The sequence below is a fragment of the Macaca fascicularis genome, chromosome 4 (genome assembly GCF_037993035.2).
Source record: "Macaca fascicularis isolate 582-1 chromosome 4, T2T-MFA8v1.1".
NCBI classification, from domain to species: domain Eukaryota; kingdom Metazoa; phylum Chordata; class Mammalia; order Primates; family Cercopithecidae; genus Macaca; species Macaca fascicularis.
Genome location: NC_088378.1, coordinates 55,278,829 through 55,298,799, shown reverse-complemented (window position 1 = coordinate 55,298,799; position 19,971 = coordinate 55,278,829). Strand labels below are relative to the sequence as shown.

At 33.7% G+C, this 19,971-nt stretch overlaps 1 protein-coding gene across 5 annotated transcripts in view; it reads right to left on the bottom strand.

The window, feature by feature from the left end:
- STXBP5 (syntaxin binding protein 5) overlaps nt 1-19,971 on the bottom strand; it is a 191,741-nt gene that overhangs the window by 16,593 nt on the left and 155,177 nt on the right. For all 5 annotated transcript variants that reach the window (XR_012433518.1, XR_012433519.1, XM_005552078.5 and 2 more), the window contains 4 exons: nt 13,933-14,172; nt 10,187-10,556; nt 9,724-9,889; nt 400-511 (listed from right to left, as the gene is read on the bottom strand). Coding sequence is in view for 3 of the 5 variants with exons in the window: in XM_005552078.5 (XP_005552135.1) it covers nt 400-511; nt 9,724-9,889; nt 10,187-10,556; nt 13,933-14,172 (888 nt within the window). In the remaining 2 variants the exon portion in view is untranslated. The remainder of the gene's footprint in view (nt 1-399; nt 512-9,723; nt 9,890-10,186; nt 10,557-13,932; nt 14,173-19,971) is intronic.

Here is a 19,971-nt window from a genome sequence, read left to right as displayed (position 1 = left end):
AGGTTAAATGAACTAGAATAGTTTTTAGAGGTTTTGAAAGATAGATTAAATGTTAAAGTAAAAACTTTTCAAAGTTAAGGTTATCAGTTAAAGAAAATCATAGCATTAAAACAACATCGCATTTAATGAAAATAAAGTAAGTACTTTCTAAATTATTTACTTAAAGTTGTGAATATTACTTTTTAGTATCGGAAGTTGTTCTGATTTTGGTTCCTTGAGTAAAATATTTCCCTGATTTGGGATAGAATAACAGAAAATAATTTTATGTATTTTGTTAAAACGTGGAAATAGTAATTGTGACAAAGAGAAAAAAGTGCACATAATTTACAGGTATAAAAAATTCGTATGGCTTGTTTCTGTTTTATAGATATATTATCCGAATTAAATAAATCAACTTACATAATTCTTCTCTGTCAAGAGACTGTGCACCACCTCCAAATAAGCCTTTAAAGAATCCCCTGTTTGGTGCCTCAGGTGTTTCTACAGGAGTGAAGAGTTCACCCAACATTTCCTTTAAAATTAAAACAAATTGTAACTGTTAAAATTTCAGGGAATCTGAACTATAATTAACAAAAGTATCACTGTAAACTCTTTTAACTTAAGCTTAGAACATTACCTGTTGAGATTCACTATTAATGAGCACACGTCCTATGATCGGATACAGAACATGCTGATTTATTCCAACACCAAGTTTCTAAAACTAAAATATGACTTATTTGCTGCTTGCCCCTTTCACTAGATCACTTTCTTTGTTTGCATTTGAGGCAAACAGTATTTTTGCTTAAGAGTGTTAGGAGATTCTAATCTTTAAGATGACATTTTCATATAACTCGTATGAATTGATAATAGGATTAATAATTACATTAGAAAGACTTTTTTTTTTTGGAGACAGTCTCACTCTGTCACTCAGGCTGGAGCACAGTGGAACGATCTTGGCTCACTTGCAGCTTCTGCCTCTGGGGTTCAAGTGATTCTTGTGCCTCAGCCATTGAGTAGCTGGGATTGCAGGCACACGCCACCATGCCTGGGTAATTATTGTATTTTGTAGAGTCAGGTTTTGCGCCATGTTGGCCAGGCTGGTCTTGAACTCCTGGCCTCAAGTGATCCACTCGCCTTGGCCTCCCAAAGTGCTGTACAAGCGTGAGCCAACATGCCCCGCCAGAAAGACTTTTTAATAGCAAGTATAAAAGTCCAGTGTAATAATGATGATATATAGTTTTGGAATTATAACCTTTAGCTGAGTCAGAAAATTTGTAATTTAGACACCAACTTTTTCTCTCATAAACACATGCTAGGAAGAGAATTATGCCAACATACACCTGAAATTTCAGAAATCTGGCAGAGAGATGGGAACTCTTCCTTGTACGTCATCAGATTTTTCTGAAATTACTGTCACTATTTTTCAGAGCACAGAAATGGTAAAAGTCAGAAGAAAAGTAAGATTGCTGACATGTTACCGGTTTTGTTGACAATACATAAAGAGGAAAGAAGATTTTTCTAAGAAAAGGATGGTAGCGGCAGGGTGCGGTGGCTCACACATGTAATCCCAGCACGTTGGGAGGCCGAGGTGGGCGGATCACAAGGTCAGGAGTTCGAGACCAGCCTGACCAACATGGTGAAAGACTGTCTCTACTAAGCATACAAAAATAAGTAGGGCGTGGCAGCGTGTGTCTGTAATCCCAGCTACTTAGGAGGCTGAGGCAGGAGAATCGCTTGAACCTGGGAGGCGGAGGTTGCAGTGTGCCAAGATTGCGCCACTGCACTCCAGCATGGGCAGAAAAGGATGGTAGCAACATTTATATAGGAGTTCTGCTATACTCTGGTATTATTACATCATTATAGTTGGAATAAAAGTATGTATTTTTCATGGTTTTTTCCTTAGGGCTGGGCTAAGAAGGCTGGTAAAGGATGTTTAGGTTTTCTTTTAGACATATCCATATTAATGTTATCCCTCCACCCAGATTGCAAATGGGAGGAGATAACTATTAACACTACACAACAGTTTTATTTATAAGGCTGAAGTGGACTGAAGTCCTCACGTTTTTATTTTCTTTCCTCTGGATTTCTATAAAGTGTAGTAAACCTAGAATAAAACACTTTCTGAATTCAATAAATCAAACTTGTTAAAACCCACTATAGAATATACTGATATCTATTATTATATTGAAATTTATATTAAACTCTATAACAAAGGAAATTTTAGGCATATTTTAAATCTTTTAAAAACTGTATTTCACAGATTCTAATTTAAACTATATGTATTAAATCGTTATAATGCAAAAAAAATCAATAACAGCAACATAGCTATCATTTGGGTGTCTCATGCTTAATCAAAAGAAGAATATGACATAAAAACAGTGACAGTTTAAAGGCATGCTTTTAAAAAAATTTTACCTCATTTTAGAATTATGGTTTGTACTTCTTATTTGGTGTTTAATGAGCTTACAATTTTACAAAGGTAAAGTAAGAAATATAAAAACACTAGATTAAACTCATATTCTCTGAAGTAGAATGATTACAAACTTTGGAACCAGATGGATCTGGATTTGATTCTCAATTTCTGCCTTTTACTAGCAGAAGACTCTTAGTCAAATTAGTCTGTCAAAGAAAAGGCTTCTTCAACTTTAAAAGGGGGAGATAATGATAACTGCCTCTCAGGAATATTATTAGCATTAAAGATAATGAGCATATAAAGTGCCAGGAGTAGACATCAATAGTATATGTACAGAAGTAGAAAGATCACATAGAGATGAAACCAATTAGAAAATACCCAAGTCATTTATCCACAGGTTAATATTATGAACAGACATCTTTAAAGGGAGTTGAAAATTCAGTGTTTCTTAGAGTCTAGATTATCTGCAGTCTTAGTATAAAGGTTTTGGGAAGTACATAAAATAATATGTATAGGTATTTTTTTCACTTCTATTTAAATAAGGATTTTGATTATAAGTAAATCTACTATTCAGAATGATTCATGTTAATGCTAGTAAATGTTGGTGAAATCTAAAACAGATTTGTAATTTCTGTGATCTTGCTACATCTATTCATAGTAGACAGGATTTCTGAAACAAGACATTGGACTTAATTACTCTTCTAAAATATAAATATTCAGAAATAAATATACTTGTCCGATTTTAGACTCTTGCATATCATTTGTTTTGCATGTGAGCTAACAAGGTTAGAATGGTATTATTTAGGACTAATTTCATGAATGGGTCAATGTATGGGCTTTCGTTATCCACACATTGAATGCCACTACAAAGTCCTGTATAGTGCATCAAATAATCACTGATTTTAATCATTTTAAGAAAACTTTATATTGTAAGAGTATTGAGTCTGAAAAAATAAGTATCTCCAGGATAAGCACACAGCAATAAACTTCATACTGAACCTACACAATATATATGAGAAGCTAAGCAGTTCAACTGACATCAGTTGTTTACAGTGATTACTTGGGGTTTTGTTAATAAATTATAATCCTGAGGTGCTTACCAAAGTAAAGTTACTTACTTAGTTGCTTTAAACTGAATTAATTGGTATGTTCCAACTCTATGATTACAGTAAATTTTGGTTAGGGTTCACAAATGAATATAAATAGTCCATTTGAAAAAAATAGTTTATTGTAAATTATCTTTGTGTTTTTCACTATGGTATAGTTAAAAATAATGCTGTAAAAAGAAATTTAAGTATTTCAATCTATAAACATACCATTGACTAATTGCCCGTCAAAGACAATTAAAAGTCCTGAATCCATAATCTTTTAAACAGCTTTACTGAAGTATAATTGACATACAAAAACTGGCAGATATTGGACATGTGCAATTTGGTGAGTTTCGATATATGCATATATGCATGAAACCACCACCACAATCAACACTGTGAATATATCCATCACTCCCAGGTTTTCTTCTGCTCCTTTGTAAGACCTTCTCTAATTCCTTCTTTACCCCCCATATCCAAGTTACTGCTGATCTGCTTTCTATCACTATTATTTCTTGAGTTTTTATATAAATAGAACAACATGTACTCTTTTTCTTGGCTCCTTTCATTAAGCATAATTATTCTGAGATTCACTGACGCTGCTGATTGTATCGTTCACTCCTTTGTATTGCTGACTAGAATTCTACTGTATGATAAAATGCAATTTGTTTTTCCATTCATCTGTTGAGGACATTTGGGTGGTTTCCAGTTTTTGGCTATTACAAATAAAGTGGTTATGAATATACATTTCCTTTTAATAATAATTTAAAAAACTATGAATAAAATGGCTGGGTCCTTGGCTCATGAATGTTAACTTTAAAAAAAAACCTCCTAAACTGTTTTCCAAAGTGGTTACACTTTTTTACGTTCCCATCAGCATTGTATGGAGTTCTAGATCGTCTATATCCTTGCCAAAACTTGGCATGGTATTCTTTTTAATTTCAACCACTCTCATAGGTGTTTAATGGTATCTCACTGTGGTTTTAATGTGCAGTTCTCTAATGATAAATAATGTTGAGCATATTTTCATGGTGAGCTTTCTTTTTGAATATTCTGGCTATGTTTTTATTGAGTTGTTTCTCATCCTTCTTCTGAGTTTTAAGGGTCATTCACATATTTTAAAGACAAGTCCTTTATTAGATATATGTTTTGCCCAGATTTTCTTCCCATCTATAAGCTGTCTTTTCATTTTCAAAAGCGTCTTTTGAAGAGCAGAAAGTTTAAGTTTTGTTGAAGTTATCAATTTGTTCTTTTATGGATGGTGCTTTTGGTGTCATAGCTAAGAAATCTTTTCCTAAAATAAGGTCAGAGATGTTTTCTCACATCTCTTTCTAGAAGTCTTGTAATTTTGGGGTTTCCATGTAGGTCCATAATACATTTTCAATAAATTTTGGTTTATGGTGTGAAGAGTGGATCAAAGCTTATTTTTTTTGCATTTTAATATCCAATAGTTCCAGCATTACTTGTTGAAAGGGCAATTCTTTCTCCACTGCATTGCCTTGTGCCTTCTTTAAAAAAATCAGTTGTCCATGTATATGTTTATTTCTGGATATTCTATTCTGATCCATTCATCTTGATGCCAAAAATACCATTCTCTACTGATTACTGCAGCTTTATAATAATTCTTGAAATAAGGTTGTGTTAGGCCTTCCATTTTTTTCAGAGCTGTTTGGTGTATTTTAGTTCTCTTGCATTTATGTATGAATTTTAGGATAAACTTGTCAATTCCTACAAAAATTTCTAAAAAAATTTTTTAATTTTTAAAAATTTCTTTAATATTTTATAGTTTTTCAGTGTAGAGATCTTTCATTTTCTGTTAGATTTATCCCAAAGTATTTCATAGTTTTGCTATTATAGATGGTATGGTTTTTAAAATATCAATTTCCAAATGTTCACTACTAACATATAGAAATAAAATTATTTTTATATATTTATCTCATATCCTACACCCTTGCTAAACATACTGAGTAATTCTAGTAACCTTTATGGTAGATTTTATTAGATTTCCTATACTGATGATCATGTCATTGTGAATAAAGACAGTCCTTTTCCTTTTCTTTTCCTTGCCTGAGTGCACCGGTTAAAACCTTAATTACAATACTGAATGTAAGTGGTGACAGTGAACATTCTTCTGTAATTGCTGATTTCAGGAAGAAAGAATTAGTATTTCATTCACTAATATTATTTGAGATGTGGGTTTTTCTGACATGTTGTTTTCTTCTATTCCTTGTTTGTAGAGATTTTTAAAAATCAGGAATATTTGTTAGATTTTGCCACCTGCTCTTTTTCTTTTTTTAAGCTTTTTAATAAGATGGATCACAGTGACTGATTTTCAAATGTTAGGTCAATCCTACTTTCCCGGGATAGGTCTCACCTGGTCATAATGTATTATCCCTTTGATATATTGCTAAATTCAATTTGCAAAACTTTTTTTTTTTTTTTTTTTTTTTTTTTTACAAATTTTGCTTTTATATTTGTGAGAGATATTGGTTTATACGTAGTTTTCTTTTCTCATAATGACTTGGTCTAATTTTGGTATCAGGTTAATGCTTCCTTTATAGAATAAGCTGGGAAGCAATCCTAATTCCATTTTTGAAAAAGTTTGTGAACTGATATTATTTCTTCCTGAAATGTTGATAGAGCTCATCATTGAAGCCATCTAGGCCTGGTAATTTCTTGGTCCAAGGTTTCTAACCTCAATTTCAATTTATTTAATAGATACAGGACTATTTAGGTTATCTATTTTTTCTTCAGTGAGGCTTGGTAATTTGTCTTTCAAGAAATTTCATCTAAGGTTTTGAATATTTTTGGCATAAACTTGTTAATAATATTTCCTTTTTATCTATTTCATATCTACAGAATATATAGTAATGAGACTTCTCTTATTACTGATATTAATAATTTGTAACTTCTTTCTTCCTATGGCTTGAGATTAATTTTATTGGTTTTGGTTTCATTGATGTTTTTGGTTTCATTGATATTTTTCTGTTGTTTCTTTGTTTTCCACTTGAATGTTTATTTTTTGTTTTCTTGTGTTTACTTTGTGTTTAATTTGCTTTTCTCAGTTTTTTAAAGTGAAAGTTGACATCATTGCATTGAGACTTCCTTCTTTTCTAATATAGGTGTTTTAGTGCTGTAAGTTTGCCAAGTTCAAACACTGTTATTTTTCTGTCGTTAGGCTTTCAAGTTCATGTCTTTTCTTCTGCAATGTGAAATCTGCTGTTAATGCCATTTAGCATATTTTTCACCTCAAATACTATAGTTTCTCATCTTTAGAAGTTGATTTTATTTTTGTATCTTTCATGTTTCTAACTTTTTGAACATACGGAACGCAGTTATAACTGTTTTAATCTCCTTCTGTGTGCCAATTCTGGTATGCATGTCAGTTCTGGTTTGGTTTCTGTTGATTGTTCTCCTCGTGATGGGTCATGGTTTTCTGTCTCTTTGCATGCCTGGTAACTCACTGGATACCAGACGTTGCGATTTTTACCTCATTGTGTGCTAAATAGTTTTTACTTCCTTTAAGTTTTCTTGAATTTCATTCTGACAGAAAACATTTTCATCCTTTTGAGTGTAGCTTTTGCGATTTGTTAGGCATGTCTGGAGTAGTGGCTGATAATGGACCATCCAAGGATATAAGGTCCGAATTTCTGGACCGACAAATATTACCTGGCAAGGAAAAGGAGTCTATGCAGATGTGATTAAGTATCTTGCTCTGGGGAAATTATTCTGGACTACTGAATGGGTTATAATCCAATTACAAGTGTCTTTTTAAGAGACAGAGGGAGAGAAAGATTTGAAACACAGAAGAGGAGGTAATGCAGCCATAAAGGCAGAGATTCCAGTGATGTGGCCCAATGTCAAGGAACACCAGCAGCTGCTAGAAACAAGGAGGGGCAATAAAAAATTATCTTCTAGAGCCTCTGGAGTAAGACCCTGCTAGCACATTGATTTTGCCTCAGTAAAACTGATTTTGGACTTCTGGCTTCTACAAGTATGAGCAAGTAATTTTCTACTGGTTTTAGCCACCAAGTTTGTGGCCTCAGGAAACTAATATCCACACAAATTGTGGGTTTCTCCAGTCTGGTTGTTGGGAACAAGCACGTTCCTGGAACGGTTTCTACAAATCCTCTATTCCTTTCAGATGGTTCTTTTTCTGCTCTGAAAGCTTAGTCACATGTACATGCTGAATAGCACGTATGGTATATTCAGGGGGACTCTGCACATCTCCAGGGTTCTTTCTCTTTGTAGCTCTTTTCTCTCGAATTTACCTGGTGTCCCCAAACTCTTATTCCTGACTCTTCAACTTGGGAAGTCTGCCAGGCTTTAACTCAGTACCTTCGCCCTGTGCCATGCTCTGAAAACTCTATGAAAGCATTAAAGCTGGGACACCTTCTTTGTTTCCTATGTCAGAAATTACTTTCCTTCATTGCCTGATGCCCAGTAATTTGAAAACCATTGTTTCATGAGTTCTGTCTGGTTTTTTTTAGGTTGTTTCAGGAAGGAGGGTTAATCTGGTTCCTATTATTCCATCTTGGCTGGAAACTCCATAAATGTTTGTAGCCATCTTCTTTATTTTTGGCTAAAGTTAAAGGAATGCACAATGTAAAAGGGTACTCAGGGAACCAAGGTATAGTGTTTATCAAGTTCATCATAGTCTTCAACAGGTTTTTACCAAGGCATTATTTCTGGCTACTAAAAATACAGAGGTAAACAACATGTCAATATTGCCCAAAGAAAACATTTTATCACAAATCCCTTTAAGATAGTCCATTTTTTGTTTATCTCTGTATCATGAAGGCACACAGCAGATAGTTTAAAATACAGTTTACCACTAAAAGACTATTTCATTTAAACATAAATAAGTAAACTATGGCTGCTATTAATTTAAGAATAATTTAAGAATAATTAAAGAAAACACCAACTAAAGGATAGAATAAATTGATCCCAGAAAAGTGATGAAGTTTAGATTTTTGAGTACTTGAATTAGGACCACATTTCAGATGGAAATGAATTAATATTCAATTGTCCATATTATTTCTTAACATAACATTTTGCTAGTGAAAGGAAATGCTAAAAGGAAAATTTTAAGGTTTATCCTTCCAACAGAAAACAAAATTTTACTTCAGAAACTTAGGAATCTTTGAAAAATAACTTTCACTCAAACGTAAATGGGAATTTAAATCTAAAATGTCAGATATATAATTTTGTTTTACTCTCAAAGTTTACAATATTACTCAGGACTAGGTTTCCAGTACAGTATAGCTTACTGAAATAATAACACAATGAGGACAACACCTGACATTATTAAGCACCGTCTGTACCGGGGCACTATGCTAAGCACAGTACATGCACTGCCTCCTTTAATCCCTGTAATATCCCCACAGACACCACTTCTCTGCTAATTTTAAAGATGATGCTTAGAGTCATTAAGTAACTTTTCTATGATTACAAAATTGTATAGTTAGCATGATGGACTTGAATTCAGCCTTCTTGACTCTAAAGCCCATGTTCTAAAAATAATAAGCCACAAATTCAAATTTGCAAATGTGTAAAATAGGGCTAACTGCAAAAACTTTCATTATAAAGTTCCTCTAGATAGTACTTTCCTCTAAATATTAAATATCAATCAATATTTCAGCTCAATATTTCCAGAGCTCTTTTACTTTAGAAGGTAAAGCTAAATTGATCATTTCGAATATACACAGAAGCATATACAGCACTCAAATACTTTAAAAACGAAAGAATTTGTATATAGTCTCTCAAAAACAGATCAACCAAAATACTAGAGGAAAACTACCAAATAACAATTTTTTCTTCTGTGTAAATATCCTTGTGAATAGAGAGTATAGGAGATGAGATTACAAAATTTGCCCTATAATAGACTCATTTATTTTCACATTAACACACTTCTTTAAAAAGGGCTGTGTGTGTGTATAAATGATATTTATTCTATGTAGAGAGTAGGTATAAAATGTATGCAGCAGTTCATATTTCTCTGCCATCACTGGAAAGACAGATATGGAATAGTAAGATGAAGCTGCTTATAGCAGATGTCTGAAGAAGACACTTTTAATCATGGGAGTCTCAAAGCATGTGCTCTGAAAGTCTAATTCAACAGTCTGGATTTTCCCAAGCAGGCTCACTTGTATACTTCCATGAGAATAAGAAGCAGACAGTACACGGGCCCTCAGAGAATACTTTACCTCTGAAGAAATTATAGTTAATATTTTTATTAATTACCTGAAGATTTTCACAGGTCTCTTGACTATAAGTCAGTCTCTGGATTTCTGTAGGTGAAACAAGGTATAATGCCTGTCCATTGTTGGTAAAGCAGAACGTTCTGGCTATCCGCATATTGGTAAGGGGCAAGTAATACACATCCAATAGAGGTCTTAAACTTGGCAAACTTGAGAAAAAAATTAAAAACTTGTTAATAATAAGGTATATTTTAGTCTTGAACACACTATCCTTGTTAAAAATGGCAGAGACTTCATAATTCTTATGATTTAGTTTGTATACTTGAGTGGGAGATAAAAAAATGGCTTATACTCCTCATATACTTGTTCACTATTAACAGAATAAAAATAAATTCTCAGAGTATAAGACTATACACACAAAAAAAGCACTTCTTTTAAACAATTCTGTAGTATAGTTTGAGGGAGGAAATGCTATATCTGCATTTAAAAAAATATCTAACTCTTACCTAAAAGTCATTATATGTCCATTGGCACAGAAACAAGCAAGACAGATACTGTTACTCAATGCTACAATATCTCCACGAAGCACAAATGAGGTCTCTGTAATATTTTGCTTATAAGCACAGTTCTGGGTTGGCAGTGAGATTACTTTTGCTTGCTTTTCAGAACATATCACTGCATACTGGTTTTCACTAATTTCCTGAGAAGAGGAGGGGGATACTGAGACAGGCCGCCGTTTTTTCAATTTCTCCTTTTCATCTTTTTCTTCAGGAACATTGTGTTCTCTCCAGGGTTCATATGCAGGTGGTATTAAGCAGCCTGTGGTATCCAGAAATGCCATTCTCAAGATTGCACCTTTTAACCTCAATATAGTACCTAAAATACAGAAGTCTAGTAAATAACTGAAATATTTTAATCAACAGAGTAAACACATTTATTCTAACTTTGACATATATAGTAGATACTCAAATATATGCTGAATGCATATTGAACTGAACACTGACTCATCGACAGAATTCAGACTTTAAGCATGATGTTAATGAGTCTGGAAAAAGATGTCAACTTACATGCTCCAAACAGATAAATGCCACTAATGATCACTCACAATTTAATTACATATGATAAATTTGGCAAACACGTATCTGATCTTTAAATGAATAAACAAACGACATGCTGGAGTATTTGGAACTATTTTCTCTTATATCCAGCAAGTGCACTACCAGTCAGCAAGAGAGCAAGTGGACAGCACCTGGAGCAGTCAGCGTGGGGCCACATGTGGCTGCAGAGCACTGCGAATGTGCCTTGTCCAAAGCGTGCGAACAACTGCAGTGCATGGTGAGAGTCAAGCACATGCCCCATCTGAAGACTTTAGCACTCCAAAAAGTTCAACGTAAAATACCTCAATCACTTTCAATAATTACAGGCTAAAATGATAATATTTGGGACACAGTGGGCTAAATAAAATGTTATTAAAATTAATTTCACCCGGTTTTTACTTTTTTAATGTGACTGCTAGAACATTTAAAATTATGTGGCTTTGCATTGCTTTTCTAATACACAGTACTGATCTAGATGACCAATGAAAAAAAAACTACACATTTCTAACCATTACCTCTAAAATAATAATTCCTCTTAAATGATTTACAACAACTGTCAGATATACTTAAGGCATTATTTTGGTCAGTTTATCATCTTAATGTAGGGGCTACATTTTTTGACTTACTTCTATTAATGGTACCCTTTCCCCCTATATCCTTGATAATGTACAAATATGCTTTATGCTCACTTCTGAGTAAACTAAGTGATAACATTTTTTTTTTTTTTTTTTTTTTGAGACGGAGTCTCGCTCTGTCACCCGGGCTGGAGTGCAGTAGCCGGATCTCAGCTCACTGCAAGCTCCGCCTCCCGGGTTCACGCCATTCTCCTGCCTCAGCCTCCCCAGTAGCTGGGACTACAGGCGCCCGCCACCTCGCCCGGCTAGCTTTTTGTATTTTTTAGTAGAGACGGGGTTTCACCGTGTTAGCCAGGATGGTCTCGATCTCCTGACCTTGTGATCCGCCCGTCTCAGCCTCCCAAAGTGCTGGGATTACAGGCTTGAGCCACCGCGCCCGGCTAGTGATAACATTAATAGAATGGAAGGGAGGGTAGATAACTGAGCATTCAGTTCTTAAAGATTTTTCATATTTTGTTTTAAATTTATATAAGGTTTTATAGTTTGCAATATTTTTTCCATATATTATTTTCTTTTATTTCTAAGCAAAAGAGTTCCTGATGTTCTCTCAAAACTTTTTAGAAGAAAAAATATTCTTTCCTTTCCTCTTTGCATTTACGATTTATCAATAGTAAGGATGCAGAATACAATGGAGCACATATTTCAATTTGAATTTCAGATAAACAATGAATACTTTTTAGTATAAGTATGTCCCAAATGTCATATATCTGTCCAATTCTAAATGCGACACACTTATATTAAAGTATTTGTTATATAAATTAAAATTTGACTGGGCATCCTATAATTTTTATTTGCTAAATCTAGTAACCCTACTCTACATCCAAGTTTGGCGAGCAGATAATTTAATTATTTTAAGCAGCTTGGTAGAAAACTTCGAAACACAAGACAGTTATAATCTTATAGTTCCAATTATTATTTATCTCAAAACATATTTAAAGCTAGTTTTTCTTTCAAGATCTCTTATTTTTTATTCTGGTCCACCCAAAGAGTCCTTCAGCCTCTCAAGTTTTGATGAAGTCAGCTGAATTATCCATTCTAATTTGAGAACTGTTTATAGCACATATATTGTTCTAATATGTGGATTTTTTAAAAAAAAACTGGCCTAAAATACCGTTAAATGTATGCTTATCCTACAGTTGATGGGACTTTAGCATGTTTCCCAGTAGAGTAGTGGTTAACTGTTGACTCTTCCTCTTGAAGAAAAGAAAAAACAATAGTCAAAGTAGAGACCACTTTAGGCTCTTAAGCACAGAAATCCATCAGCTTGAAAACACCTCTCTCCTCACAGCCCCAATACAGATGACACCAGTGTCACTGGTCTATCTTTAAATAGGCATCTTATTAAAAACAAACCTCAAAGATCCCATCATCGAGAAGAAACTAAGTTGCCTTCTTACATATGAAAGTTATTTTTGAATTCACTTTATAGCTAATTTGATTTATTGCAAGTTGGAAAGTATATTAAATACTTTTTGTGTAGTTAACAGTAAATTATCTATAATCCTGCTCACTCATTTTCATTTATTGGAAACATTTTCTTCTTATTACAAATTGGTGTATGTTTGCTGTAGAAAATCTAGAAATTACAAATCAGTAAAAAAGTGAAAATAAAAATGACCCCAAATCCTACTTACCAGTGATAACTCCTGTTAACATTTTGATTTTCAACTTTCCAGTTTATTTTATTCCTATACACATATTTGTTTACTAATAAGAACTGAGATTAGTAAGAATATCATTATGTAACTTGTCTTCTTTAATCTAACAACTTGATATGCAGTATATACTCAAGCATTTATAGAGCAAAATGAATAAATCAAACTGATTATTTAATGTAAAGATGGCTCAGAAACATAATCATAAATGCAGTTTAACTTCTAAATTCCAAAAACTGTAAAAGTCAGCACCAACAAGAGACAGATTTATTAGCAAAATCATGGTTGTTTCCATCTGGATGAGCATAAATGAGTAGTAACAGAAATCAGAATTCTCAGTTATCTCCTGACCTAACAGACTCCACAAACATTTGACAAAATCCAATCTCATTTTCAATATATGAAGTCTAGTACTATTTTTTAAAATTTGCTCTCAAGTCACCTTTTCCTAACACTTCAAAGTAGAAAAATAATCTCAGGTTTCACACTTGGAGATGAAAAATAACCATGTGTAGAATGTTTAAAAATGTACTTTTCTGTTTTTCTCCTAAATTTACAGTATTCTTTTGATTGTGGTATTTGCTTGAGGTATTAGGAATGCATTACTGTAACCTTTAAAACAATTTTCTTCCATAGTAATTATTTTACACATGATCTTAAAGTTTAAAAAAATGGCAAAACTTGAATGGCTGTATAAACAAACAACATTCTGAAATCTTGTTCTATGTATTCTTTCATTAAAACATAAGGCCATCACTGATTTACTTTACATTTTATAATTCTTAGATCAAGAATGAAAAACAAAGGCTTCTATCATAGTAAATCACACCTGTAATGTAACTGTAAGTGTAGCAGCAATACATACCACTTGGAGACACAATTACTGGCTGAAGAAGTCTTTGTTCTCCCCCTGGGGGAAGGTTCAGTGCAATGACAAGCACTGTTCCTAGCGTTGTTCCAACCCATAGACAAGGGGAAGGGGACGAGTCCGTCTTTCGAGTAAATGTTTCACAGAAATGAAGAGCAGAGATCGCCTCTCGGGATTCTTTGTCAATGCTTGTTACACTTGAACTCCGTGATCGGCTAAAGGAGTTATCCTTTACATCTGAAATGGTTAAAAATGTTGTGAGATTGCTCAAGATATAAAATACATAAAATAAGTTGTTTGTGTTTTTTTAATATAAATTTGGTCAAATAGTTAATCTGCAAGAAGACAAAATCTACAGCATATTTAATTTTAACTTCATTTTAGTTGATCCTTGAACATGGGTTTGAACTACACAAGTCCACTTATACAGGGATTTACCTCTACCTCTGCTACCCCTGAGACAGCAAGATCAACCCCTCACTCTTTCTCTTATTCTTCAGTCTACTCTATGGAAACACAACCGTTGTGATGATCCACTTCCACTTAAGGAAAAGTAGATACATTTTCTCTTCCTTATGATTTTCTTAATAACATTCTTTTCTGTAGCCTGCTTTATCATATGAATACATTATATAACACATCTAACATACAAAATATGTGTTAATCTACTGTTTCTGTTACTGGTAAGGCTTCTAGTCAACAGCAGGCTTTTAGAAGTTAAGTTTTTGGAGACTCAAAAAGTTATATGCAGAGGAGTTGGTGCCCAACCCACATTGTTTGAAGGTCAAGTATAATTGAAAACAAAATTTACTTATATGCTAATAAATTTTTTTTTCTTAAATATACAAACAAACAACTCCACACTCCTCAGAACCAAACCGGGTGCCTCCCGATGAATATGTGAATGAGCAATCCTTGGGGTCCTGGCTGCTTAGCTCTTGGCACCTTCTTTCTCATGGTACTTTGTCTTCCTTTGGTAATACAATCCATGACTGGTAGAGCGCCACAAGTGTGGGTCTTTTCCACTTTCTACCTTTAAAAAACGCATTTAGAAGTACTCTGATTCGACTTTCTAATTTACTGTATGATGGATCTTTTATTTTTTTTCAGATCTAATTTACTGTATGATGGATCTTTTATTTTTTTAATCAAAAAAAGTTTAGCTTTTTTCCCATTTTTCTTCAATGCCATTTTAACTGCAATCCACATTCACTTAAGGCGTTTTCACCAAAATGTGTAACTGCCATCTGGCTCACACTTCATATCAGGCAAATTCCCTTACCCAGCTCTGTCTGTAATGACAGGGACATTTTAAAAATTATACTAATAAAACTTTTCTCGTCTTCAGCTACCTTCCCTTGTTGCTAATCCCAAGCTTGTCTCAAGCCCTAGCCTTTTCTTTTTTCTCTTGGAACATCATTTCCAAATACTTCTTGAACATTTTTCCATTTATGTCTCACTATGCAAAACCAAAGCATATAAATTTCCCCAAACCAGTAAATTCTTCGAATGGCACTATTTATATTAATGACACTCCTGTTCTCATAGGCAGAAACACTTAAGATGATCCATAGTTTGGGTTTCTCCCTTTCATTTGACTCATACATCTGATGGGATGCCAAGCCCTAAGGTATTTTATTGGACATTTTTGCTTCCTTCTTTCCATTGGTAATCTACTTCCATTACCCTAAGTTCGGGCTCTCATCACCATTTACTTAGACAATTCCCAACTGATCTCTTCACCCACAGCATCTCACTACTAACACAACTCAACTAAATTTTATAAGGCATAGTTATAATTCTGTGGCCTCAATCTAAAAAATCCTTAGTAGTTCCTCTTTATTTAATCATACTTATAATCTTACTCAAGTTTTTAAGACTCTTCACAAAATATCTTTAATCTACCCTCCTAGCCTTATCTCCCAATGCTACCCTATTTCAGTTCATTGTGGGAAATAAATAGAGCCACTCAATTTTCTCCAAACATAACCTGCACTTACCTACTTTTAGGCTTTTGCTTGAGGTATTCTGATAGGTGCCTTTTCTCCTACCTATCAAGATTCTGCTTATTTTCCACCTCAGTTACTGTCATTTTCCTGAAGTTTCTCCTGATTCCCACAACCTATATAGTTTCTCTCCCTCTTGAATACCTCTAGCTATGTATCTCTCCCATGACACTTAGAGTACATTTGTTCTGTAGTTACTTCTGACTTTTCTCATGCCTCACTCTAAAGTGACTGGAAGTATCTTGTAAGCAAGGACTGTGTCATTTTGATACCCTGTGGAATTTAGCACAGTGTCTTGCATGTGAAAGGAATTCAATAAACACTTGCTGAAGGCAGATTTATAGTTAAGAATGTCTAAACCAATGCTTCTGCTATACCATTAGGATTTATTAAAATTCCCAGTAGCTTCTACTACTTACATCTAATAACTCCTTAAATCACATGCTTCAATGCTATTGTGAAAGAAAGGACTCTTCAAAATGTGAAAACTATAAAACATGTTAAAGTCTTCTAAGTTGTCCTTTACTAAATAAAAAAGGTATAGCCAAATCCTAGTTACACCCTACAAAAAGTTTTTTGCAATCAAATTTAGATTCATAGATTAATAATATCCCCTTAAAATAACTATATGTAACACAATTATGATTATAGGTAGCCTCTGAAAACAATGTTATTAATTATGATAATGCTATGGATCTTTTTTTAAACTGTAGTCTCTAAAAATATCTTTCTTTTGCTTGAGATTGCATTCCCATTATTTACAAATTATGATATGGTAGAAAAGAACTACTTACTATAAATAAAACAACTTTCCGTAATCAACACCTCAATACAGAAAGTCTGTAATATGATACTGATTACAAATATTTATTAACTCTTTATAGTTTCCAAAGTTATTTTAGCAAAATACATTTTTAAAATTTTACAATGATAAATACACTTAATTTGGTACTTGTAAAGCATACATATACAAAGCAAATGAACATTTTCAGCTGCGATGTAGTGATAGTAATAGAAAACAATGATATAAGTTGATAATAGAGATTCCACTGTAAATTAACCTGTAGAAAAACTCTTACTGATAACTATTAAAATTACAACAGGTGATTCACAACAACCTATACTTTAAATGTTAACTCATAAGTCAAATGAGCAATGTTCAAATTTAATAGACTAATTTAACTATAAAATTCATAACCTAAAATTACATTTTTATTACATGATTTATCTATAAAAATTAAGATTACCAAAGCAACTTCTAAAGCTAGATCAAAACGGAAAAATCGACTGAATAAGAGTCAAGTTTGAAACTGACAGAGATAGGTTGCTTATTTTATTATCTGCCTAGACTTTTGAAAAAAAGTCAGAATTTTCAGCAATTCATGAATTACAACTTCCACTTACTCCTTTTAAGTTAAACATTATGGGTCTCTGTGGGCTCATTTATACAAGTTTGGCAAACTAAATAAATGGAATAAAAGTTTAATTTTAGTAGCTCTAGTAATAAGAACAGAAGTGAAAATAACTACCACTAAGCAAGGCTGACCATGTGCCAGGCACTAATACTTTACATTTATCATTTTATTGAATCTATATAACCACCTTGAAAAGTATTATCATCACAATTTAACAAATAGTTAAATAGAGGCTCAGAGAGGTTAAGTGACTGGCTCAGAATGACCAAGCTAGTATATGGTAGAGTCAGAATTTGTGTCTATCTCCAAGTCTAAACCTTTCTCTTAGGCAACTCCAGACAGCCATATCATCACTATCATACAGCTGGAACACTATGGTTATTATTGAGAATTAAAATTCTAGTTTAGATGTCAGAAATGTGCTTGAATATGTGATCTTTTTAGCTGATCTAAACTCAGACAAAATTTGTCATGAATGCTTCCATCCAGCTCTACCTGATACAATCATGCCATAAAATCACTGTTTTCATGCTACTGTCTGCAAACTTACAACATGCTACTTGTATATATCACTTTCTCCTCCCCACGGACAGCCTTATTCAACAAACTTTTATATTCCCAAATCAAAACATAATGCCAAGAGATGAATCTGTTCAGGTAAAAATCAGGGCAAGAAACTAATTCATATCAAAGTATATAATGGTTCTGATGTTTGCTTCCTATGGCTGACATTTGAAATGTGACAATCAGAAGTGTAACAAAATCACCCATGGTTTCTGACTTCTGGGTTACAGAATCCAGGATGGTGAAGCTATAGTGAAAGTACAGTGCTGCACAACTTCCCCATAAGCAAAAATGAATTCTATTCCCAGAAGCTTCTGGAGCTGCACAACAGCTCACTGGCTTCAGTGCTTATCAACATCTGGCAGTTTGAACCTATCAATATAGTTGGAGTTACTCCCCATTGCCTCCCTGACCAATGTAAAATAATTAGCAGGCAAGAATCTCCACCAAATAACAGTTCAACAATAAAATGACTTGAGGGACATAGGAATGTTACAGACATATATTAGTCAAAGTTATAATTGGCTTATGGCATACATGGGCATGCTAGCTAAACCATAAACTGAATAGTCTATAAAAGCATGGAGTACACACTTCGATTAAATTACATCATTTGTAAATGTGAGTATGCTTTAAAAAACAATTGGCTGGCCGGGCGCGGTGGCTCAAGCCTGTAATCCCAGCACTTTGGGAGGCCGAGACGGGCGGATCACGAGGTCAGGAGATCGAGACCATCCTGGCTAACCCGGTGAAACCCCGTCTCTACTAAAAAATACAAAAAACTAGCCGGGCGAGGTGGCGGGCGTCTGTAGTCCCAGCTACTCGGGAGGCTGAGGCAGGAGAATGGCATAAACCCGGATGGCGGAGCTTGCAGTGAGCTGAGATCCGGCCACTGCACTCCAGCCTGGGCGACAGAGCGAGACTCCGTCTCAAAAAAAAAAAAAAAAAAAAAAAAAAAAAAAAAAAAAATGGCTATGGTATTTTTATAGTTTTAAAAGTATGTTTACATGTGTTTACCCAGATTTTTAAGAAACTAAAATACACAAAGCCACTTTAACTAGTAATATTTAATGCTATTGAAATCCTGGGCCTCTGAGACAATCTGATGAAAACTCTAGATTCTGGTATAGGGGAAAAATGCACATTGTATGCCTCAGATATATTTGGTTTCAAATTATATGTTTTTTAGTGGAGAAAACTATGACCTCAAAATGTCTACTATCCTATATTCTATGATTAACTCTTGTTCCCTTATACTAGTGATATCACAGGGTTCTACTAAGTTGTTTTTCCTATGAATGAAACTTTCTACAAATGACAGTGGAATATATTGTATGCCTACTCACTCATAATCACATGCTTTCTGTCAGCATAACTGGGGTAAGATAATGATTTGGAAATGCTAAAATTAGTACGTTTAAATGGACCAACACCTAAGTTTGTATGATGTATAAGAAACATAGTCAAGAAATCCAGAGAACAAATGGTGGTGAGGGGTGTGGGCTAATGCAACGGAGAAAACCCAGTTATCTCTAAGACAGAGGTGGGTGAAATCATCCTTACACAATCACACCTATTTAGTTAAAGGCAACAGAAATTTCTTAAATAAAAAATGAGTGTAAAAAGATACCATGTTTTATATGTATTACATGAAATCTTACTTTTATCTTTGGTGAAATGTCATCTGTCCCTACATGATATCAAGGAGCTGTTTGTGGGTTGGATATAAAACAAAACAAATGTGTGAATATATTCATTCTGCTTTCATAATAAATGAATTGCACAGAAAGTGCTGTGGAAGAAATATAATATCAAAAAGTTAGTAATGATGACTCTTGCTATGATTCACTGTAACATAGAAAAACGTTAATCTATTTTAAATATTAAATATTTCATTATATACAAATAATTTTATAGAGTTCAAAGTAGGTTTTCAGATGGTTAAATGGGACATAACCACTTTTAATACAAATTAAAATTGCACAAATTCAATCTTATGCTAAGTTCTGTTTAGACATAAAGCATGAGAGGGCTAAGAAAATATATTCTTT